The sequence below is a fragment of the Carassius carassius genome, chromosome 48, assembly GCF_963082965.1.
Source record: "Carassius carassius chromosome 48, fCarCar2.1, whole genome shotgun sequence".
NCBI lineage: Eukaryota > Metazoa > Chordata > Actinopteri > Cypriniformes > Cyprinidae > Carassius > Carassius carassius.
The window spans coordinates 18423468-18448699 of NC_081802.1; the positions used below are offsets into that span (position 1 = coordinate 18423468).

Here is a 25232-nt window from a genome sequence, read left to right on the forward strand (position 1 = left end):
TGACACATTACATGAATGTGATTTAACCATATGAAATCTGGATGTACATGCATAAAAATGATAAGGATATCTGTGAGGACGACTGCCGAAATTGAAGGCTACAGATTCTTTGAAGGAAAGGCTGATCGCAGGGAAATATGCGACGCCCGGCCCCGTCTTAATATTGCTAAACGCAACACCCAGAGACTGTCCATTACTGAAAAATAATTAAATACTGCTATTAACACCACTTCACAGATATTTCAGATTCTCATGCTTTCAAACCAAACTATAAATGTACAAACAATGATAAAACTATACTTACAGACAAAACGTAATGGTGCCCTCATCCAAATCTATCAAACAGCTGACGATATCGCCAGCAGCCCAGGACTAAAGCAAAAGAGATGACAAGAATCAATAATGAGAGGCTTTTCATTTTCCATTAAAATCACTACCATGCATGTCCTTGAGTGGCTTAATGCTTTCATAAAAACATGACTCATCCAATCAGAATTTAGAGTCAGGACTCTTTGTTTTAGGAGTTACGTCACAGTCTGAGACTTTAAACAAACGAACTATGACCAAACGCTCAACCTCAAATAAGATTCACAATCACAGATTGAGCCTGAGCGCTGAACTGAATGTGTGAACCGCTGTGTCTTCACCTTGCCGTAGTTGGTGGTCGTCACGTTCCACTTGCGGACTCTGTTTCCGTCGTAAGCGTACGAGTCCGGCGTGTCCCCGACCCCCTCCTGAACACAAGCGCAGATCCACAGCGGATCATAGATGTATTAGGCCAAACCCAAGACTTTAAAAAGGATCTTGAGAGCAGAGCGAACAGTTTTCATGTAATCTAGATTAATCCACGCCATTTCTGCAGTTTGGAAAGCTTCCCACGAGAGCTAGCTAACTATTAGAGTTAATATCCAGTTTGTACAACTCTGCACTCCACAAATTGACCTCTAAATGTTGTAGTTACTGGCTTGTACCTCTTGGTTGAATCTGCAGTTCAATGTGCACCATCCGATTTGCATTAGGCCTTGAGATGAGACGAGAACTTCGTAGGCCCATTTCCCTAAAAGCAATCAGAAACAGTACTGTGTTGGTACCATGGATTAGTAATTTAGTTTACATTTACTTCAAGGTACGAAGAACACCACAAAACATTGCATTGCATAGCATTTCACCATATGGTGCGGATTAGTTTTAGAAACGTTACCTTTGTAAACACACGTGGTGGCTCTGATGGAGCTGAAGTTACTGTGGCCAATGACCTTCAATCCAGAAAGAGAGGAGGAACAAAGATGAACACATTTAACAGAAGACAACACATCTGTCTGGAAGAGTCACAATGAAAACTGGCCCCATTTGATTATGTAATACACAGTCCTGGTGTTTTTGAGCACGATTCCTCGTGCAGACTGATCAACCGACTTCTCACTATCCAATCAGTTTAATAGTGAACTGACCTGAATATGAATCCTAAGATTCACTGCCAGCTAACCAATACGTACAAACAGTAAAACATGTAAAATAAAATAATAATTAAAAATAAATAAATAAGTGCAATCTACTTTCCTCTGTGTGTGTGTGTATATATATATATATATAATTTGAGTGTGAATATTCACTGTTTTCACAATTAGATTAGATTACGATTATGTCAACGATTCGATATCGCGATGCGTCACATTATCAATTTGAAATATTACTGCACGTGGCTACATTTTCATAGAAATTTTATTTCTAATTTATTTTGTGCATTTTTATTAAACTATATTATCAGGCTACTTTTTTCAATAATTACAAATGAAAACAATTGTTAAGAATTTAAACATAATATAGCTTTAAAACATACAAGCAAATATAAATTAATAAAAGGCGAAAAAGAATTATAAGTGATAAAGCACTCTCAGTTACTGAAAGTAATTTACCGTATTTTCCGGACTATAAGTCACACTTTTTTTCATAGTTTGGCTGGTCCTGCGACTTATAGTCAGGTGCAACTTATTTATCAAAATTAATTTGACATGAATCAAGATAAATGAACTAAGAGAAAACATTACCATCTCCAGCCACCAGAGGGCGCTCTATGCTGCTCAGTGCTCCTGTAGTCTACACTGAAGACATAGAGCGCCCTCTCGCGACTGGAGATGGTAATGTTTTCTTGGTTCTAAATAAATGCGACTTATAGTCCGGTGCGAATTATATATGTTTTTTTCCTCATAATGACGTATTTTTTGACTGATGCGACTTATACTCAGGTGCGACTTATAGTCCGAAAAATACGGTAAGTATCCGAAGGTTTACAGACAATCATAGTTATGGGTTTCTCTCTTTTCCTCTGGATTACTGCTGATGAGATCATAGACGGTGACAGCTTTTTAATATTCTGCATCATTAAAGTATTTGGAGATACAAGTGCATTAAACTGCAGAAGGACAAACAAACACAAAGCAAACGTGAAAGTCTGTCAGTACGTGAGTTTGGTGCATCTAATACTTACTGCATTCCAGACGGCAGAAATTAAATCATGTCTAAAGTAAAACACTGAAACAACTGCGGTGCATGCACACACATGTATGTATGTATGCATGCATGCATGCATGCATATCACACACACACACATACATGTGTATGGGTGTGTATATATTTTTTTTTCTCACCCCCAAAAGGTCATCATCAACAAATAACAGCCCTTCAAACCCACTGCTGTGATCCAGGACGACAGTTGAAGGTCCAAGGCAGCCTTCTACCTGATCTGAATGGGAAAATAAATTAAAATGTAAATAATATATATTGTATATACTGTATAATACATTTATAATATATCAATTAGATTGATTATGTAAATGTTTTCAGCCATGCTTTTATTAATCAATCATTTTCATTTCCATTATTATTTTAGCCTCTAGACTGTATTTTCCAGTCGTTTGTGAGACGCTCAGCTCTGGTGTGTGAGTGTTTGTCGGACCTCTGCTGTCCTCGCTGACGTTATCTTCAGACAGCAGCTTTTCCAGATGAGCTCCGAGATCCTGGAACGACAGGGTTTTTCTGCAGGGACAACCGAAAGACAACCAAGTTATTATTATTATTTCAGCCGGGATATTTAAACCTAAACCAGGTGAAAGGTTTCTAATAGACGCCATTCAAACATGCAATGCAGTGCAGACACTGAGGTTGTTTTTAGCATGGAAACATTAGAGTATGGTTCTACCTCATTTACGATATGTATTTGTGTTACAACAGCATTGTTTTTAAACGATATATTTTCTGCTGTTTTCGTAAACTTTTCTCAGAGAGACATTTTCTTTGACTCATGATGTGGAGGAGACGAGGAGGACGCTTTTTAAAAGGGCAAACACTGAAAGAAAGTATTTTACCTCATTTGCAGTATATATTTTGTACAATAATAGTGTGAAATCAAACCATTGCTCAAATCTAAAATCTTCTCAAATGAGTGCTATTTTCATTTAATTAATAATAATAATAATAATAATATATTCAAACTCTCTGTATTGAATGACTAAAAATGTGCATTTAAATATTGTGCCTACCTTTTTATTTTTTTTTATTTTTTACAATGGTTTAATAAATAAAAAAATAAAAACATATGCAATAACGCTCCCTCCTCCTCATGACTGAGGTGCTCTTGAGCAAGGCACTGACCCCCAAACTGTTCCCCGGGTGCCGCTGCTACGGGTGTGTGTTCACAGTGTGTGTGTGTGTGTGTGCACTTCGGATGGGTTAAACGCTGAGCATGAACTCTAAGTATGTGTCACCATACTTGGCTGAATGTCACGTCACTATAACACTGGTGGTTTTGCTGAGTGGGATTCAAAAATTAATAAACATTTGTAAAGTGATCTCTTCAGGACTTTGAAAAATGTTACACAAAGAAACATTTTGCTGCAAAATACATTTTAAAAAAAGTAATTCTGCACCATTTCTAATCTACTTAGCAAATGTATGATTTGTGAATGGTGCAAAGCAGCAACACACTAAAACAAAATGCATAGCAACCACCTAAAACTCCCTAACATTACCAAAGCAGCTTGCTTAAAGTAAAAAACACACCGGATTCATCTGGACACCAACCAGCCACCTTACAGGGTTGCTCCACCCCAAAATGAAAAATTTGTCATTAATCACTTACCCCCAAGGATGCACTGTTTTCTTTTAAATCAAAGCTAAATACATGTAGAAACATCACATTATTGTGGCACGGCTGTTACAGAAAAGCATAAGCAGCATACAGTGATGAGGAGAGACATAGGACAAACCAATTGTTGAATAAAGTCATAAAGTCGTTATTTTAATTTTCTTCGCTTACTAAAAGTATTCTCATCGCTTCATAACGTTAAGGTTGAACCACTGATGGCAGATGGACTATTCTGACGATGTCTTTCATTCTTTTCGGGACCTTGACAGTGTTACTTACTTGGCAGTCTATGGGACAGTCACAAGCCTCCCGGATTTCATCCAAAATATCTTCAATTGTGTTCGGAAGACGAACAAAGCTTTTACGGGTTTAGAACGACATGGGGGTAAGCGATTAATGACAAAATTTTCATTTTGGGGTGGAGTATCCCTTTAAATAGTAATAAAAAATTAGCAACTGCATAGACAACTAGCATTAAAAGCATTAGGCAAAAAAGAAGCTCTTAAATTTCTTCTAAGCTAAATATCTGTAAATAACTTGTTTACTGTCAGATGGCAGCGATGTTGCTTTATACAGTGCTGACAGACGCCATCATGACCCTGACATGGAGTCCAGCTTTAGAGGTGAAGATATGTAAACACATGAGCCACTTCACTCCTCTGTGAGTGTCAGCTTTCTCTCATGTCCCATCATGCTCTATGTATAGACCAGCTCCAGTCACTGGCTGGGATCAAGCGTGGGACAAACACCACACACGACCCCAGCACCCTCCACTCCATCACCTCATCAACACACCACTGATGCAGCAAACTTCAGTACCATTACTCTTAAACAGAGTCAACAATATTGATGACTCACTGTGCACTGCACAGATTTCTGTCCAATCAGATGCTCTCTAGAATAAGAAAGCCCCTCCTCCTATAACCACCTGCAGCTGACTAAAACATTCAGATAAGAAAATAATCCACAATACAAAACTAAATATGAGATCTCTCTCTCTCTCTAAATTAAATTAATTATATATATATATATATATATATATATATATATATATATATATATATATATATATATATATATATATATATATATATATAATCATGTGACACTGAAGACTGGAGGAATGATGCTGAAAATACAGCTGCGCATCACAGGAATAAAATGACATTTTCACATATATACAAATAGAAAACAATAATATTTCACAATATTACTGTTATCGTTCATTAAATAAATGCTGCCTTGATGAGCAGAAGAGACTTATTTAAAAATAAAAAAATAAAAAAAACGTCATTATTTCAAACTTTTGACCAGTGAAGTGCGCATGTGCTTAGGTATATATCAGTTTACAAGGCAAAAACCCCCACAAAATAATATTTGTATATAAAAAAATGATATACTACAGATGCACTACAGACCAAGGCAAAAGCCCTAAAAAGGTAATCCACGCACCTGTTCGCTGCTGACGCCGGTCCCTGCTTACTGGAGGCAGGAAACACATGATGCAGATAGTCACCGAGTAACTTCTCATTCACAATACCTGAAAAATACAGATCAGCAACACTGTGTTCATCCAATCACAGCGGGTTTACTTCAACAAACTGTCTTTATAAGGACACACCTGCGGCTTTGGGTTGGTCCGTGTCAGAAGCCAGTCGATAGTTACGTCTGGACAGGGCAGTGCCACCCTTTGAGCTCATTCTGCTACTAGACAGATACATTATACAGTACATACATATATATATAAAATCAGTGTTAAAGGGCTACAAATACTGTGCTATTGTTTTTACATATTTACACACCATGATATTTACCATAGCAAATGATGCATGACAGAACTACTATCAAAATCAAATACGCATCAACACATGGTTGTAGTCCAAAAAAATATATTTAGTGTAACGTTAGGCCTGCTTCCTGAGATGAGTATTTTATTACTCAGACTTCAAGCTGTCAAGAACAACAATGCAGATAAATTGTGACAAGCAGACTTGAGATTATTTTTGACGGCAGTCTTTAACTACAATAACACCTGCAAACTGAAAATGTCAATGTTTACCTGCTGCAGTCTGAGCAGACATATACAAACATACACACAATGTAAACACAGTCTGGCTAACACGGCTCTGTGGCGTTAACAACATTAAACATGTGTTCATAACCGATTTAAATATAATGTAATGACTAACCCTAATGACCAAGACGTGTGTAATAAAGCCCTTATTTATTATTTAATGTGTTTCAGTCTCCGTGTTGAACACATATGACAGGCAGAGCTGCTGTGATAACACACAAAATCTAACATACGCAAATAAAGCGACGTTAACGCGTATTGTTTGGTCAATTCATCCGTCAGTACTTACTGGTTTGGTGTGCTGTGTTTATTTCCGATCAGCAGATTGTGTTGGGCTCTCTTCTTTAAATGTGTATACAGTCACTGCCTTTAACTCCAGAAACACATCAAGATGAGATTGAATGACGTGGGTGATCAGATGGGCGGGGCTTCGTGGCCCGAGGGCCGGCTCTCATTGGTCAGATAAGATGGGTTTATGTATCAATTTTCTAATTTTATCTAATGACTCTCTGTTCTTATGTCAGCGTCATTTATTTATTTATTTTTCTAATACAGTTATTTATGTGTGAATTATTGCGCAGGATGCGGTTTCATTTAAGAATTTCTGAGACGGTTGACATGTGGTTTGTGTATCTTTACTCAGCGCATTTTCAGACGGACCAATCAGAGACGTTTGATTTAAAACATGATGAATAATTTCGCAAGCGGTTTTGTATTCATACGTAAATTGTTTATATAATTCAGTGTACAACGTTCCTATAACACGAGATTATTAGGAAATATTATTATGAGCCATGAAGAGCCCCCTGCTGGACTTAAATAGCGTGACAGGTGAGAAACAGTTATTGGCGATTCTTTCCACAAGGATTCGCGGCTATGGAGCGCGTTTCAGGACAAAATCCGTTTAGACATGAACGAATGCGAAACACTAAAAACAACTGGACAGAAAATGTTTTCGGTTAACGGTTTCCTACGTGTTTATTCCTCTAGAGGTCGCTTTAGGGTTAAATCCGAATCCTCAGACAAATGTGTCTAATTTGAAAATATTTGCGCTAATATTGAGCTTTTTGTGTGATATTAAATCAAATCTACTAACCTTACATGCACATTTAAATTCGTTCCACTCTTTATTTGATAAAATAAGGAAATGAAGAAGAAACGAAGGTTAAGAGGCATCTTTTTGACATCTAAAATTACTGTAAGTTATATTTTAGGTATAGTTTTAGCCTGTAGTATTTATAACTAGATTTATATAAACCCAAGATATGTAGAAGTGTGTGGTAAAAGTGAATGCATAACAACACTCGCTCTATAATACTGTGTTTAACACAATGATACACCATCCGTTAGAAAAATAACTTTAATACATATTTAACAATGTATTGATTAGCAAAAATCTTTTATAAACCTATCAATATAAATCAAAAAAAAAAATCCAAACGGAGAATACAGAATTGGTTGATAGTAAGTAGCTGAACTGCTGGTTTCAGAAAACGACTCGTGTCAGTTGGTGCCCGCCGTGAGGAAGTCTCTTCTCCTGGTCACTTCCTCCTCTCCGTATTTGGACTGAAGCTGCTCCAGTTCATCAGGAGATGACAGGAGGATCTCATCGTCCAGAAGGGTCCAGACAGGCCCGTGAAGCTCACGCTCATACCCCTCCAGCAGATACACCTGAGCCCTAGCCAGGTCACCGCTTGCCTTCCACAGAGCCTTGGTCACCTCCAGCAGGTCCTTCTTGGTCTTAGTCATCAGGTTCTCCACATGTTCCACCGAGTCACTGGAGGGAGCTTCCTCTGGAGTCTGGCTGTGCTGTTTGTCCTGTGACTCGGAGTCCAGGAGGAAGACGTGGGATGAGGACGCAGGGACAGCTGTGGAGCTAGGCCCGGGACGCTCTTCTTCAGGTGCTGCATCCCGTCGAGCGGCTGTGAGGAGCTCAGCCTGAGTTTCGGGTTCCCCTGCTGATGCTGCAGGTGACGCTGAACGTTCACATGTGTCCGAGGGCTTCATGATCGGTACTTCTTCTACTTCTTCACTTCCATCCATCTGTGGAAACACAAGAGTCAGTGACGTGCACCTTGGAGGCTTCTCCACTAAAACAACTGTTGACAGATTTCTAATCTGAAACACTGGACAACTTTTGGAGGGTTAAATCAAAAACAAATGGGTCAGTGACATATTAGAAATTTGGGGAAAAGGAAAAGTCTTTTTAAAAAAAAAGATAAAGGACTTAGAAATGTATTCAAGGTGGCTTTAAAAACCTTCATGCTGCTTTCAAGACAAGTTTCCATTTTGGTGTAACCATTAGGTAAAAAAAAAAAAAAAAAAGGGGGATTATTTTTTTTATTATTATTATTTTTTTATAATAATTGCTTTCAAATTAAGTTTAAAAAAAAAATACAAAAAAAATTATACAAAAATTTTTTCACGAATTATTATTTCATAAATTCCAAAAGGACTCTGAAAGGCGTCTCTCTATGATCTAAATACATTTTCATTGTTTTTTTGGTCACACTGCATGCCTTTGATTCAGGCAAAACAAAACAAAAATTCAGATAATTTTAAATGTTAAAACGTGTTAATATTTATCATATTAAAAATACTTCAAATTAAGGGTACAAAATATATTGAGCAAATAAGTGCATCCTTGATGAGCATAAGAGACCTCTTTAAAAAGTAATATAAATCTAACTGATCCCAAACATTTGAACAGAAGTGTTTATATAAATATATAACTATAAGAAGAAATTAAAAACTATTTCAAACAATCTAAATGAAAGTCTATCATCGGAGGTCAATAGTTAGTTATTTTGTTAATAAGCAGATGTGCTGTATCTAGTCAAGGTTGACGTTGTTCAGTCTCACCACATCTGAGTCTTCAAACTCTCTCGCAGCTTTTGCCAGAATCCCCAGCTGTCTAGAGTCAGCTGTGGAGGCTTTGGTCGTCTGTCTTGTTTTGTTGGGAGATGATTGTTCACTTGGTCCTAAGTAAAAAAAAAAAAAAAAAAAAATAGTGGAGAAGGCTTATAGAAGGAACTCGTTGAAGAACAACAACACAACCAATAAAACCATACCTATATTATCACCATCTGGAAGGTCTCGTCCATCACGATCTTCATCTAATCCAGATCTTCTGGATGCTTCAGGCTCTGGTGTTTCTTGTTCTCGGACCGGGACGTCCCGCTCGTCCTGCGGGGGCTCTCCAGCAGCATCTGCCACATCTGGAGGAGCCCTGGCCCTCTCTGGAGAAGGCTGAGGGTCGGTCCTTACAGCTGGACACACGCTGTTCTCCGAAGCCACTTGTGTGTCAGATTCATCAACGACAGACTTCTGAGGAGAGTTTTGTGAGGCGTCCGTCTCAGGCTCTGAGTTCTCAGTGACTTTCTTCTTACGCAGAGGGCTTTGCGTGAAACAAAGCGGTTTTCTTTTGGTGGGACTCTTCTTCGGGAGTCTGTTCTGAAGGTGTTTTAGAAACCGATCCCTCATGGACTGCCAGCTGTGCTCGGTCACGCGCCGTTTCTCCATTTCTTTCCAAACCAGGTTGCCTTTGGCTTCATGCTGCCGCTTTTCCATGAACTTCACGATGGCCGCGTCGTCTTCAGGTGAGTAACCCAGCCGCCCACTGCCCTGGTGACGGCTCGCCATCCTCGTCTGGACCGACGGTCCCACGCTGATCACATAGTCGTCCAGATCCAGCTGCAGGTTCTGCTCTACACAGTCTGTGATGTATTTGGTAGAGATGTACTGTAGGCCGGAGCTCGCCGTGACGGTAGTGGCGTCCCCGGGGGCGATCAGTAAAATAGCTCCGGGCTCTTGACTGCGACACAAAGAGCCTCCTCCGTTAGTTATCAGAGGATAGAGCTGAGTCTTCGTGGGACCGGGTCTCACATAGAAACACATTGACTGTCCACTTGTGTCCAGGAATAGGACAGGAGAGATGTCAGTAACCTCCTCCTCTCCCTCCTTCGACATGGTGAAGGCTATCTGGGGGTAAAACAGAAAGATGCTTTCATATTCAAATTTTTAAAAACTTGGTTTGAAATTATAGATGTATTATTTAATATTAGGATTAGTATTGTGAATATTTCTACACTCAGAAAAGTGTCAAAACAAAAAAGTCAAATTAGTACTGATAAAAGCTCTAGCAGCATTTGTTTACAGATGATAGATAGACAGACAGACAGACAGACAGACAGACAGACAGATAGACAGATAGATAGATAGATAGATAGATAGATAGATAGATAGATAGATAGATGACATCACGCTGATTTAGTAAATATTAACGTTACTCATAGTTTTATTTACACTCGCGAATCTACTAACATGAATTAAATTTTCACGCCACAGTCTTTTTCTGTTAATCTGCTTTGGAGCAAACAGCATCCATACACACACAGGACTGGTGTAAAGTCACTACCTGTCGAGAAAACTAAAAACTGATGAAAAAATATAAACTAACGTTACTTGCGTCTCGCTGCGCGTCCAAAGAGCCTCTGAACTGTGAGACGCTTGTAAGCGATATTTCACAATAAGAGTCTCTGCTGCAGCGCCGCCAAGAGAAGACGCGTGTACGAGAGCCGCGCTGGGACTTCAATTCTGGAAACAGGCGGATAAGGAAACGCTCGCTCTCTCAGCGCGGGAAAACTAAAAATAAAAGGCGAATATCAAACGATTTTTTATCAACGAGCATTTTTATTAACCAGTTTATTATTTATTACTGGTGTTAGTAACAGTAGTAGTTTTATCTATTTTACTTATTTTTAAACTGTCTACACTGACGCAAAAAAAAAATACAAACTGGCAAACATTTGTTTGAATCATAAGTAACTCAATGTTAAATATTTTGAATTGTTGTGTAAAATTAATATTACTCTTGCAAACTTGTAGTGCTGCATACTTGCATTTATGTGCATTTATGTTGCATTTATTATTATTGTATGTGCATTTATGTTGCATTTCATCAACTTCAACAGAACCATTTCCACAAAAGATTTACATTGCCCTTAATATTTGTATTTTTTACTGTGCAGTAACACTAATTACATTTTTGACACCAAAGCTACTGCATAGTGTTAAACTACTGTTAATGTTGCTAACTTTAATGTATAAATAAATGCATTTTAATGCATAAATTGAATGTATAATTTCCGTAAATAACACATGGGCAGAAATACAACTAGTGAAACTTGTCAGCCACAGTCTTTTTCATCAATGTCATAAATATTTTTAGACACCTTTAACACAGAGCGATTGAGGTTCGGTAATGGCGGAGCAGCGCTCAGTCGCAACCACAGAGCGGCTTGCTTAATAACAGTCTTTTTGCCTCCCAACTTGGCTTTCTACGTTGGAACTACATTATTGTTGTCGGTAACATTTTTACACCACATTATGTCAGAACAAAACCAAAATAGAAAACAGAAACGTAAAGGCAGAGCTCAAGACCTGAAGCTAACGGACCACGACTACGTCGTTAGCCAAAAAGAGAACAACGGCAGGAAAATGGAAGTTGACGACGACGACCTCTTAACGGATTCGGAGGTTGTAACCCCGGTTGAGAGCCCCTCTTCCAGCCCTGCTTTAAAGGTAAAAAGGAAAGAAAAAAGCGACTTGTCTCTAGAGGTTGTTCAGGCTAACATCCTGGCTGCAGTTAACCAGAGAGCTGATAATCTGGAACTGATGGTAAGAGACAACAAGTCAGGCATCGAAGAGCTGAAAACTTCCATTAATTTTGCCTTCGCTGAAATTGAAGATCTGAAAAATGAAAACAGAAAGTTATCTGAGCTCTGTAGCAGTCATGAAAAAACTATAAAAAAACATGGAAATTCGGCTGACTGAGACTGAAAGATACAGGCGGAGATGGGCTTTAAGGCTGTATGGGCTACCAGAGGAAAGGAAAGAAAATGTTAAAAGAAAGGCAATAGACATTTGTCAGCAAATAGCCCCTAACCAAAATATGAATCAAGCCATCGATGTCGTGCACCGAAATGGAAGGAGGGATGCCAGTAACACACACCCTCGCTCCGTGATTATCCTCTTGGCCTTCCGCACAGCGAGGGATGAAGTATGGAAAAATGCACGAAACCACACTTTTCTGAGGGAGAAGAGGCTTCGTTTCGGAGAGGATCTCACTCAGGCTGACAAGAAGACCCGAGAAAGGCTGTGGCCCCGCATTGAAGAAGCGAGGAAACAAGGAAAGCGAGCTTTTTTCAGAGGAACGCGTGCCTTCATTGAGGATGTGAAGATCCTTTAAATTGTTTCCTGCTGAACTGCACTAAGAATTTGTTGAAAACTTTGATCTCGTGCCTTCTCTGTCTGTTGCTACTTTAGAGGGTAAGAAATTTGGTTCAGGTTACGTTAATGTCTCTGTTAGGCTACCTATGGTGGATGGCTATATCTGCATATATGGTTAATTTCCATCCTCTCTCAGGGTTTTATAATATAATTATTATATTTTATATTAACCCAGTCAGTCATTTGGAAATAACAGAAGCACTCTGTATTTACTTTAAATGTTCCAAACTCACTTTAAAGAGGCAGATGTTATTGCTTAGGTTGTTTTTCTCTCATAAAGAGAATTGTTCTTTAACGGTTGATGAAATTACTTTCTTTAAATGCCAGAGGACTACGAAACATTGTTAAAAGAAAAGCCATCTTTATTTTTTGTAAGGACTACAATGCTGATATTATTTTCATCCAAGAAACTCATTCATGTAAAGAGGACGATAAGTTATGGAAGAGTCAATGGGGAGAGGACATTTGGTTGACTTACGGATCCAACCACTCAGCAGGGGGTGCTATCTTCACTCATAAATTTAAAGGAAAGGTTCTTAATACCGTAAAGGATACTAATGGTCACTGGATGGTTATTATAACATGTTTGGAAGATGCATTTTTTATTTTGGTCAACATCTATGGGTACTGCTCACATTCACAAAATTCAAAGTTATTGGAAGAGTTGGTCTCTGTATTAAATGAGTTGATGTCTAAAAATCTTGTAGCTAAAGTAATTTTGGGCGGTGATTTTAATATGGTTATGGATAACCAACAAGACAGGTACCCACCAAAACGTACTCCAAATTCAAAAAGGTTAATTGATTTTACAAATAGGCTGGATCTAATTGATATATGGAGGAAAAAAAATACATTGAAGATCTCCCAGCACTTCTTCATCTGACTTATCCGAGTCAGGTATGTTTACAGATTCGTCAACGATTTCTTCAATGTCAGTTTCCTTTTCAGGTTTCCTGTTTCTCTCCTCTCTTCCATGGTGAAATTCTGCTGCACATGGATCCAGATATGTTCCTGCTCTCTGCATTGAAACCCACAAGTCAACCTCCTCATCGTTGGAACTGTCGGTGCTTTCATGGTGAGTATTTCGTTGTGGTCCTTGTTTTGACCTGCTCCTCTGACATCCTTTTCTTTCCAGACAAACATCAGGTGTCCTCTGCTCATCAACCAGGTAAGGACAAGGCAATAGAAGGTTCCGGTGCAGCACTCTTTCCCTTCCAGTCACATCCAACGGTCCGACTACATACAACGGGCCATCTCCTCTCCTTTCTTTCACCACATACATTTGCTTTTCCCAGAACGCTCGCAGTTTTCCTGGGCCACCTCTTTCTGACAGGTTCCTCACCAACACATGATCCCATGGCTCCAGGACAGAACTCCATGCCTTCCGGTTGTAATTTCTTTGTCCCCTTGCAGCAGCCTTCTTCATGTTCTTTTTCGCAATCTCGTATGCTTCTTGCATTGACCTTTTCCACTTTTCAGCGTAGTCGGTGTGAGACTGAGTGTTCTTTACTTGCTTTGTGGGGAGCACCAGATCAATTGGAAGAACTGGCTCTCGACCAAAAAGAAGAAAGAATGGAGTAAATCCGGTTGACTCGTGCACAGTAGAATTATAGGCGTGGACAACTTTGTTCAGGTGTTCTGCCCAATTCGACTTCTCTGTTTCCTCTAGGGTCCTCAACATCCCCAACAATGTCCTATTAAACCTCTCTGCCGGGTTAGCTTGGGGGTGGTAAGGGGGCTGTACGTGAATGCCTAATCCCACAGTAACTCTGTAGCTTTTGGAACAGGCTGTTCTCAAACTCCCTCCCCTGGTCATGGTGGATCTTTCCAGGATAACCAAAGCGCATGATGAAATCTTCAAAGATTTTCCGGGCTGCTGTCTTTCCAGACTTGTTTCTGGTGGCGTAAGCCTGAGCAAACTTTGAAAAATGGTCAATGACCACGAGGATATACTCTGCGCCCCCTCTGCTTCTCTCCAGGTGCAGGTAATCAATCGAAATCATCTCAAATGGAGCTGTTGGAGTTCTGGTGATCCGGTTTGGTTTCCATTGTCTTAGGCATCGACACACTCTCGTGACATAATGCTCCATCTCTTCTCTCATTTTCGGCCAAAAGAACTGTGCACGAGCTGCTGCCACCATGCGATCGGCACCTAGGTGGGCCATGTCTTCATGTAAGTACTTGTATATCATACTGTTCAAGTTTTCTGGGATAACTAACTGAGTTCTGGTCATTATTTTTCTTTGCAGGATACCTTTCTCATTAATCTGCAGGTGATGACATTCTCGTAAGAGTCGTCTCACAGCTTCCGGTTCCCTCAATTTTTCTTTGTATTTGAGATTGATTTGTTTCTGTTTCAGATCAAGTACTCGGCTGATGACTGGATCACTCAGCTGGGCACTCCTGATATCCTTCTGTGTTAGCCGTTGACAGATCTCTGATCCACCCTTCAGCTCCTCTGGTAAGACATCTATGTTGCAAGTGATTGCAGATATCCAGTCCACTTCCACACGTCGTTGTGCTTTTAGGACTTCCCCAATTGATCCCAGCACTTCTGGCTCACATTCCTGAGTACACTCTCTAACTGTGACTTCAATGGGCACTGATCTCCGTGATAAGAAATCTGCATCTTGATTTGCCGCTCCTGGTCTATATTTCAAAGTGAAACGGTAGTCTGCCAGCTCAGAAACCCACCGTTGCCCCGCTGCATTGAGCTTTGCCGTTTTCATGACATATGTCAACGGGTTATTATCACTGTAGACAGTGAAATGTGGCGCATGAAACAGGAAATCCCGGAAACGCTCTGTGATCGCCCATTTGAGTCCGAGGAACTCCAACTTCCCAGAATGCAGCTTGTAGTTCCTTTCGGCAGGGGTCAGGGTCCGAGACCCATAACCAACTACTCGGAGTTTGCCTCCCTGTCGTTGGTACAGTACGGCTCCTAGCCCTTCTTCTGACGCATCAACATGAAGGACAAATGGCTTTTCAAAGTCTGGGTATGCCATTATGGGTGGGTTTGACAACTCTGCGATCAGCTTCTCCAGTGCTTCATGATGTCACCCTGTCCACTCTACTGGCTGTGATGGAGGTGCTTGCGAGGATGAGTTCCCTCTTTTTCCTGAGCCTTTCGTCTTGCACATGCTCGGCTTTGTCAACAGTTCATATAAAGGCTTGGCTATTCTGGCAAAGTCAGCAATGTATGATCTGTAGTAACCAAGGAAACCCATGAGCTTCCTCACCTCACGAACAGTGCTAGGTGTTTCCCACTTTAGTGCTTGCACAGCCTCTTTTTCTTTGGGGTTCATGCTGTACCCCTGTTCAGAGATGATGCGGCCCACATAGCAAACTTCCCGCTTAAAAAAGTCACATTTCCTTGGCCTTAGCTTGATACCACACTGCTCCTGTCGCTGTAGCACTTTCTTCAAGTCCTCTACGTGCTGTTCGATGTCCTTGCTGAAGACTAACACGTCGTCAAGATAGGGAACACATATATCATCCCTTAACTCTCCTAGACACTCTTCCATGTACCTCTGAAAAGCGGCAGGTGCATTTGTGAGGCCAAAAGGTATCCGTACCCACTCGTAGAGCCCCCAGGGTGTTATGAATGCCGTGTATGCCCTACTGCCTTTACCCATGAAGCCCTGATGATAGGCTTTACCCTGGTCCAGCACAGTAAACCAGGAAATCCCCCCTAGATTTTCTAGGATCTCTTGGATTCGTGGGATAGGATGCCTGTCAGGGTATGTCTTCTCGTTGAGCAGCCGGTAGTCCACACATAGACGTAGGCTCCCATCCTTCTTTCTCACACACACAACCGGCGAGGAATAGGAGGATGTCGACTTTTGGATCCATCCCTGACTCAGCAAGTTCTGTATGTGGGTCTTCACCTCTTGATACAGGGGTCCTGGTATTGCATTGTACGTCTTTTGGACAGGAATGTTGTCTTTCAAACTAATGTCCATTGTAAGATCCTGAATACAACCTGTATCCCAGTCATCCTTAGCAAACACTCCACTATTCTCTCTCAACAGCTGTCTCACACGCTCCTGTTGTTCCCCAGGTAAGTGACTGAGGTCCACTGGATGGTATTTTCCACCATCACTGTAATGTTGTCATTATAATTTTGAGGCATCTGAATAAGCTGTTTGTTTACCTTTATACCTGCCGGCCAGGGTACTTCTGAATTGGGCTCCAGCATCACGTGTGTTCCAAGGGTAACCGTCCTATTCAGTTTGCCACAGCTGACGTTCAACAGCTGCTGCTGTTTTTGCGTTTCCTCAGCAGTGGCTTTTGCTTTCCTAGGGCTAACTTCCAGAGATGAACTCAGTGTGTTCACAAGAAAACTCAAAGGAATCTGTGGGGCTGCGTTAGCTTGGACCAATTCCTCAATCACATTAAAGCCGATTATGGGTTTCTCCAATTCACTGGATGCAATGAGAATTGGTGCCAGCAGGTGTGTGCCCCCTCCTTCAGTCTCAGTGTTTCCAGACAGACAAAACTCCACTTCCATCCAGCCTTCATATGGTATGCTCGTCCCATTCGCCGCTGTCAGGTTGAATTCTCCATCCTCAAGTAGCTCTCTCACTGGTCTCACCTCTGTGTCAGGGAGATGTCTCTTCTTCCACTCCGAGCCCACGATTGAAACCTGTGACCCCGTGTCCCAAAGCACTGATGTATTAACACGTCCAAGAGAACATTTCACCAAGCATTTGCGTCCCACCAAACTGGCTGTTTTCTCCTGTTTGTTCGACCATGGTGCTTCAGATAAGCAAGCTCTTGGTAAGCTTTCAAGGATGTCTGATGTAATCTCAATCTTGCTTGACGTCACATTGGTTACAGGTCGTTTCCGACAACCCGCTGCCCAGTGCTCACTGCTGCCACACTTGTAGCAGTGTTCACATCTTCCCTCTGGATTGGACTGCTCACATTGGGTACAGCGCCTGGTGCTTGCTCGAACAGGTGGAAATCGATTTCGAGTGAACCTCTGGTTACTGTTTCTGATTGTCTGAGGCTGTGATGTTTGAGCAAGGCTCGCTACTTGAGACGTAAGTCTCTGGATTGCTTCACAAATCACTTTGTCTCGTGCATCAAGCTTTTTCATCAGGTTGTTAGGCTTTGGAGCTTTCTCTTTTTTTATAATGACACCTTTATCTTGTTCAGCATGTGCCTGTTCCTCCTCCATCACTGTGGCCACCTTGGCTATTTTTGGTCGAGTGGTTGAGAACTTTGATTTTCGTTCAAGCTCCAGACTATATGACATGTTCATTTTCTCCAGAAGCACTTCATCTTCTACGCATGGGTTTTCCAAGTAGGGTTTTAGATCTGTGCGTATGCTGTCATCATGAAGGCATCATAACTGTCTGCAGAAACTGATTCTGGGTTAGTTCAAAATTATATCTTAATCCTGTCTTTACATTTTCAGATGCTGACAAAACCCTCTGTCTGAGATACATGGCTCGAACTAAGAACTGGATAAGCGTTTCCTTGGGTTCTTGAACTGCACGTGTGAGTGATACAATTCAGTTGGATCCTTTTCTATAAAATGTGCTCTGAGAATTTGTTTAAGGACAGGCAATGTTAAGTCTGTTCTACTCTCCAGATAACTTCTCAAATTGACACCTGGTATGATGGCTTGAATGACTGCCTCAACAATTTTTCCCTCATCATAACCCCTTTTGCATGCCCTGTGAATCTGTCTGTCCAGGCTGGTAAAGTTTATTTTGTCTCTCTGGCCAGGTTCACCAATTTGTCCAATTATTTTGAGTTCTTTTTTGTACACTGGATACACTAGTGTGACATTTTCTCCTGAAACTAATGAATTTGGCATTTTTCGGTCTGTTCTGGCACGTACTGATTCTGTTGCAGTGATTATCACAGGCTTTTCTGATGCAATTCCACTAACGCCCACAGAGTGGTGCTCCAGGTCAACTTTTCGCTGCCCCTCGTTGGTTTCCTCATCTTCTGCACTGGATGATCTCTCGGTTTTCTCTTCGTCAACATTTATCAAACTGTCAACTTTTCCCTTTGTATCTAATAACATAGATAGTCCTTCATCTTCAAGTGAAACAACATCATCTCCCTCTAAATACTGCAGAATACGTCTTCTCAGCGCGCGAGGCGTGTGTGTCTCATCCTCCGTCACATTTAGCATTAACATTTCACATAAATCTCTCAGTTGCAAAGCAGATAACTCGAGCAATTTACCCTCTATTTCATCCAGCGTAGCTTCCCACACAGGCAACATTATGGCCACTCAATGAACAGATTAACTCACGTTTGAAGTTGTTTTTCCGCCGTTTCAAAGCCCACTCTCCCCATCATTCGCGGCTCATTCTCAGCTCGCACTGCACTCGCGGCTCGTTTCATCACTCGATGGCCTCTCTGCACTTGCTGCTCTCTTCCTCCTGAAATCCGTCACAGACCGGGCAGAAACACCAATTTTATGTTGCCCCCTTGGACAATAACAACGACAGCTTTTCTTTTCTGGTAGATTTATTTGCCCTGGTTGTTTTTCTCTTTTGTTTTCTGTGACAGATTCTGGGGATGAAAGTTTTAACATGAACAAAACGTGTTAACTCTGCTTCTTCTTTTTCCTTTTTTACCCACTACTCTTTTCTTCTCACAGCGCCCCCAACAGTATACATCATTTCTGAGACTTTCAATATTTATTCTCTACATTATATTAGTAACAAATATTTACAATAAACACAGACATGAAACAAATGAAATAATTATTTGAGGTCCTTACATTACACATGCGTGAATACTTTACTTTCTGAACAAGTGCGCACCCGAGTCCATGTTGCTTGCACATTCACGCGAACCGCACCACAGTATGTCAAAGCTTTTCAGAGATTCAGCCTCAGATGCAGTTTGGCATCTTTCCATCAAATTTGTCAATGCATTAAACAAAATTTCCATATATCAACATGAAATCCATACATTTTTGCTGGCATTGTCTAAAGATTATCTAAACTGATTCAGGTGAAAATAAGACCAACATCTACGAAGAGTTTGAAAAAAGTAGGTTCGGCCATTATGGCATAATTGGTATCAATGTTCTCGGCATGACCCAAGAAATCTATCAAGATTAGTCTCATGATAATTGTCATGATCTCTAGCTGGAGTTCCTGTGAGCTTTGCCATTACAGACTCTTGCCTCTTTTCCCTGGACTTCATTCCCCATAATCCTTTGCCTGGACTCATTATAAATAATCGCATTCACCTGTGACTTGTTACTGTCTCACTCTCTCTTTCACATTATGCATTATTGAATGTTTACCCATGTATGGCCCTAGTTCATGTGTTTTTTTTGAGTTTGTATTCCTTCTTGCCTTGCCTCGTTTTTGATCCTGGACTGTTCATGGTTTTCTGATCGTTTGCTGTCTGTCCTAACCTTTTGTTTGTGTATTAGATTACCCTTTTAGTCTGCCCTGGATTATACCTGTCTGCTGGTGTTTCACCCTCCCTGTCTGACCACGCTTTTAACCTTTAATCACTCTTTGGGGTCAAAATGACCCCAATGGATTTTTCCTTCATTTTTTAAAAGTGTTACCTTCATCGCAGGGGCATGAAACTCGGTGACATTTCCTAAATAATCTATCTAAACATGCACAAAAAAACTGGGCTTGATTTGGTTGTTCTAAAGGTGTGTAAAAAAAATTTACCTTTTAAAGGTAAACCTTTGGGGTCAAAATGACCCTACATTGAAAATGAATGGGAAAATGCAAAAAATGACTTTTAAAAATTTTGTTTGTCAAAAAAATAAAACTAAATCCATTATAAATCTGAAAATTTCTACAAATAAACCAAGATCTGGTCCTAGAGCATAAATAAAAAGTAGAACGAACTTTGTATCTCATACACACACACACACACACACACAAACACACACATGTATGTGACTGCAACAGAGAGCATTTTTACAGAAATTGGCAAATAAAATTAACTAAACTGGCATAAATCTAAAATTTTTTACATTTAATTCAAGGTCTGGTCCTAGAGCATAAACCCAAAGTGGAACAAACTTTCTATCTCATACATACACACACACACACACACACACACACACACACACACAAACATACGTATGCCACTGCAACAGAGAGCATTTTTATAGAAATTGGCAAATAAAATTAACTAAACTGGCATAAATCTAAAAATTTTTACATTTAATTCAAGGTCTGGTCCTAGAGCATAAACCCAAAGTGGAACAAACTTTCTATCTCATACACACACACACACACACACACATACACACACACACACACACAAACATACGTATGCCACTGCAACAGAGAGCATTTTTATAGAAATTGGCAAATAAAATTAACTAAACTGGCATAAATCTAAAAAATTTTACATTTAATTCAAGGTCTGGTCCTAGAGCATAAACCCAAAGTGGAACAAACTTTCTATCTCATACACACACACACACACACACACACAAACATACGTATGCCACTGCAACATAAAATAAAATTAACTAAACTGGCATAAATCTAAAAAATTTTACATTTAATTCAAGGTCTGGTCCTAGAGCATAAACCCAAAGTGGAACAAACTTTCTATCTCATACACACACACACACACACACACACACACACACACACACAAACATACGTATGCCACTGCAACAGAGAGCATTTTTATAGAAATTGGCAAATAAAATTAACTAAACTGGCATAAATCTAAAATTTTTTACATTTAATTCAAGGTCTGGTCCTAGAGCATAAACCCAAAGTGGAACAAACTTTCTATCTCATACACACACACACACACACACACACACAAACATACGTATGCCACTGCAACAGAGAGCATTTTTATAGAAATTGGCAAATAAAATTAACTAAACTGGCATAAATCTAAAAATTTTTACATTTAATTCAAGGTCTGGTCCTAGAGCATAAACCCAAAGTGGAACAAACTTTCTATCTCATACACACACTCACACACACACACACACACACAAACATACGTATGCCACTGCAACAGAGAGCATTTTTATAGAAATTGGCAAATAAAATTAACTAAACTGGCATAAATCTAAAAATTTTACATTTAATTCAAGGTCTGGTCCTAGAGCATAAACCCAAAGTGGAACAAACTTTCTATCTCATACACACACACACACACACACAAACATACGTATGCCACTGCAACAGAGAGCATTTTTATAGAAATTGGCAAATAAAATTAACTAAACTGGCATAAATCTAAAAATTTTTACATTTAATTCAAGGTCTGGTCCTAGAGCATAAACCCAAAGTGGAACAAACTTTCTATCTCATACACACACACACACACACACACAAACATACGTATGCCACTGCAACAGAGAGCATTTTTATAGAAATTGGCAAATAAAATTAACTAAACTGGCATAAATCTAAAATTTTTTACATTTAATTCAAGGTCTGGTCCTAGAGCATAAACCCAAAGTGGAACAAACTTTCTATCTCATACACACACACACACACACACACACACACACACACACACACACACAAACATACATATGCCACTGCAACAGAGAGCATTTTTATAGAAATTGGCAAATAAAATTAACTAAACTGGCATAAATCTAAAAAATTTTACATTTAATTCAAGGTCTGGTCCTAGAGCATAAACCCAAAGTGGAACAAACTTTCTATCTCATACACACACACACACACACACACACACACACACACACACACACACAAACATACGTATGCCACTGCAACAGAGAGCATTTTTATAGAAATTGGCAAATAAAATTAACTAAACTGGCATAAATCTAAAAAATTTTACATTTAATTCAAGGTCTGGTCCTAGAGCATAAACCCAAAGTGGAACAAACTTTCTATCTCATACACACACACACACACACACACACACACACACACACACACACACAAACATACGTATGCCACTGCAACAGAGAGCATTTTTATAGAAATTGGCAAATAAAATTAACTAAACTGGCATAAATCTAAAAATTTTTACATTTAATTCAAGGTCTGGTCCTAGAGCATAAACCCAAAGTGGAACAAACTTTCTATCTCATACACACACACACACACACACACACACACACATACACACACACACACACACACACACACAAACATACGTATGCCACTGCAACAGAGAGCATTTTTATAGAAATTGGCAAATAAAATTAACTAAACTGGCATAAATCTAAAAATTTTACATTTAATTCAAGGTCTGGTCCTAGAGCATAAACCCAAAGTGGAACAAACTTTCTATCTCATACACACACACACACACACACAAACATACGTATGCCACTGCAACAGAGAGCATTTTTATAGAAATTGGCAAATAAAATTAACTAAACTGGCATAAATCTAAAAATTTTTACATTTAATTCAAGGTCTGGTCCTAGAGCATAAACCCAAAGTGGAACAAACTTTCTATCTCATACACACACACACACACACACACAAACATACGTATGCCACTGCAACAGAGAGCATTTTTATAGAAATTGGCAAATAAAATTAACTAAACTGGCATAAATCTAAAATTTTTTACATTTAATTCAAGGTCTGGTCCTAGAGCATAAACCCAAAGTGGAACAAACTTTCTATCTCATACACACACACACACACACACACACACACACACACACAAACATACATATGCCACTGCAACAGAGAGCATTTTTATAGAAATTGGCAAATAAAATTAACTAAACTGGCATAAATCTAAAAAATTTTACATTTAATTCAAGGTCTGGTCCTAGAGCATAAACCCAAAGTGGAACAAACTTTCTATCTCATACACACACACACACACACACACACACACACACACACACAAACATACGTATGCCACTGCAACAGAGAGCATTTTTATAGAAATTGGCAAATAAAATTAACTAAACTGGCATAAATCTAAAAAATTTTACATTTAATTCAAGGTCTGGTCCTAGAGCATAAACCCAAAGTGGAACAAACTTTCTATCTCATACACACACACACACACACACACACACACACACACACACACACACACACACAAACATACGTATGCCACTGCAACAGAGAGCATTTTTATAGAAATTGGCAAATAAAATTAACTAAACTGGCATAAATCTAAAAATTTTTACATTTAATTCAAGGTCTGGTCCTAGAGCATAAACCCAAAGTGGAACAAACTTTCTATCTCATACACACACACACACACACACACACAAACATACGTATGCCACTGCAACAGAGAGCATTTTTATAGAAATTGGCAAATAAAATTAACTAAACTGGCATAAATCTAAAATTTTTTACATTTAATTCAAGGTCTGGTCCTAGAGCATAAACCCAAAGTGGAACAAACTTTCTATCTCACACACACACACACACACACACACAAACGTATGCCACTGCAACAGAGAGCATTTTTATAGAAATTGGCAAATAAAATCAACTAAACTGGCACAAATCTGAAAAATGTCACATATGCAACATGGAACAAGCTTGTAATATATATTCTATAATATTCTGCTTGTTCTTTCACATGTTTATTAGCCATGTGATTTATAAAAAAAGTTGTTCTGTGTACCCTTCACTCCTGTTCATTACAGTTTATTGGTGCTGTTGTTTTGTATTATATTGGTTTATTTACTTTTAAAATTCATCTTGTTCTAAAATCTCTTGTTCTAAAAAAATAAATAGTTGTTGATAAATAATTTTCTGAAATAAATAGTGTGTGATTACAATCATGTCATAGTGGTGACTTGTAATGTTTTTTTTCAAATGTATGTATAATAATTTGCAAAAGCAAAAAAAGTCAAAATATATTAGAAAACAACAACAAATTCTAACTCTGACAAAACTACAGATTTTTTATGTATTTTAAAATGTTTAAATAAATATTCACAAAATATATATCATAAAGTTGTGAGGAGAAGTTGAAGCATCAAGAAAAATGAAGTGAAAATGAATGAGTCTCTATAGCACTCTAGTGGATACATGTGGCCATTGCACTTTAATTCCTAACCCATAAGAAATAAAGTTTTTTGACTAACCTTTAGATGGCAGTATTCTATCCCTAACACATAGAGCAATGTCCAGAAACTATTTAGATTTAATTAAGATCATCATTTAAGTGATTTTTTCTTTAAAAAATCATTTTTCATGAGCCAATTTATGGCCTAGTTATGTAATTGTGCAGTAAATAGGTAGAAAACTTCAAAATTTCCACAAAAACACAGCATAAATGTATAGTTGAGAAGTAAATAAAAAAAATGATATATAGTTTTCCATATAAAAAATGTATATTTCCTTATGCAATCGCTTTTTAAAAGTTTGGGGTAAAAATGACCCCAAAGACTTTAAGTGTTGTCCTTTTTTAGGAGTGATTTAATAAAGCCCGCACTTGGATCCTCAACTCCGTTATTACACCTCCCTCGTTACAGAGATAGTTAAACCTAATCATAAATCTTTTAGCATTTTTTTTTTAAATTTCATTTTTGATCTCACAATTTTTTGAATACCTTCAGTGCATGGTATAGAAGACAAATACCAAGTTCCCAATCTGTACTTCTCTTGTATTCTGCCGATAGATGCTTATGGAGAAAAACTCATTTTTCTCAGAAGACTGAAAACTTATTCAATAACGTAGTGTAACTGCTCGGCCAATGGTTTGTGCAGTGATTATAAAACTAATCTGAATCTTGCAGAATCTGGCATTTTGCCATAGGAACTCAGATCAATT

The 25232-nt window shown here is 39.1% G+C and overlaps 2 protein-coding genes across 4 annotated transcripts in view; both read right to left on the bottom strand.

Annotated features, from left to right (window-relative positions):
• LOC132131106 (E3 ubiquitin-protein ligase RNF123-like) overlaps positions 1-6609 on the bottom strand; it is a 123409-nt gene extending 116800 nt beyond the window's left edge. The window contains exons 1-10 of the mRNA XM_059543045.1: positions 6508-6609; positions 5766-5851; positions 5597-5684; positions 2957-3036; positions 2649-2743; positions 1202-1256; positions 972-1057; positions 648-734; positions 305-372; positions 71-196 (exon numbers count right to left, since the gene is read on the bottom strand). Of these exons, the coding sequence (XP_059399028.1) occupies positions 71-196; positions 305-372; positions 648-734; positions 972-1057; positions 1202-1256; positions 2649-2743; positions 2957-3036; positions 5597-5684; positions 5766-5844 (764 nt within the window). The 5' untranslated portion in view covers positions 5845-5851; positions 6508-6609. The remainder of the gene's footprint in view (positions 1-70; positions 197-304; positions 373-647; positions 735-971; positions 1058-1201; positions 1257-2648; positions 2744-2956; positions 3037-5596; positions 5685-5765; positions 5852-6507) is intronic.
• A 645-nt stretch (positions 6610-7254) lies between these two features.
• On the bottom strand, positions 7255-10787 carry LOC132131719 (telomeric repeat-binding factor 2-interacting protein 1-like). Of its 3 annotated transcripts, none has more exons than XM_059543809.1 (4): positions 10542-10670; positions 9302-10199; positions 9081-9199; positions 7255-8261 (listed from the first exon to the last, which is right to left on the bottom strand). In XM_059543809.1, the coding sequence occupies exons 1-4, from the start codon at positions 10599-10601 to the stop codon at positions 7722-7724; spliced, it is 1617 nt and encodes a 538-aa protein (XP_059399792.1). In that variant the 5' UTR covers positions 10602-10670; the 3' UTR covers positions 7255-7721. The 3 variants fall into 3 exon arrangements, with proteins under 3 accessions (XP_059399792.1, XP_059399793.1, XP_059399794.1); XM_059543810.1 differs by lacking the exon at positions 10542-10670 and adding an exon at positions 10683-10787 and having other exon boundaries at positions 7256-8261; XM_059543811.1 differs by having other exon boundaries at positions 7256-8261; positions 9302-10195.
• Between the last annotated feature and the right edge of the window lie 14445 nt (positions 10788-25232).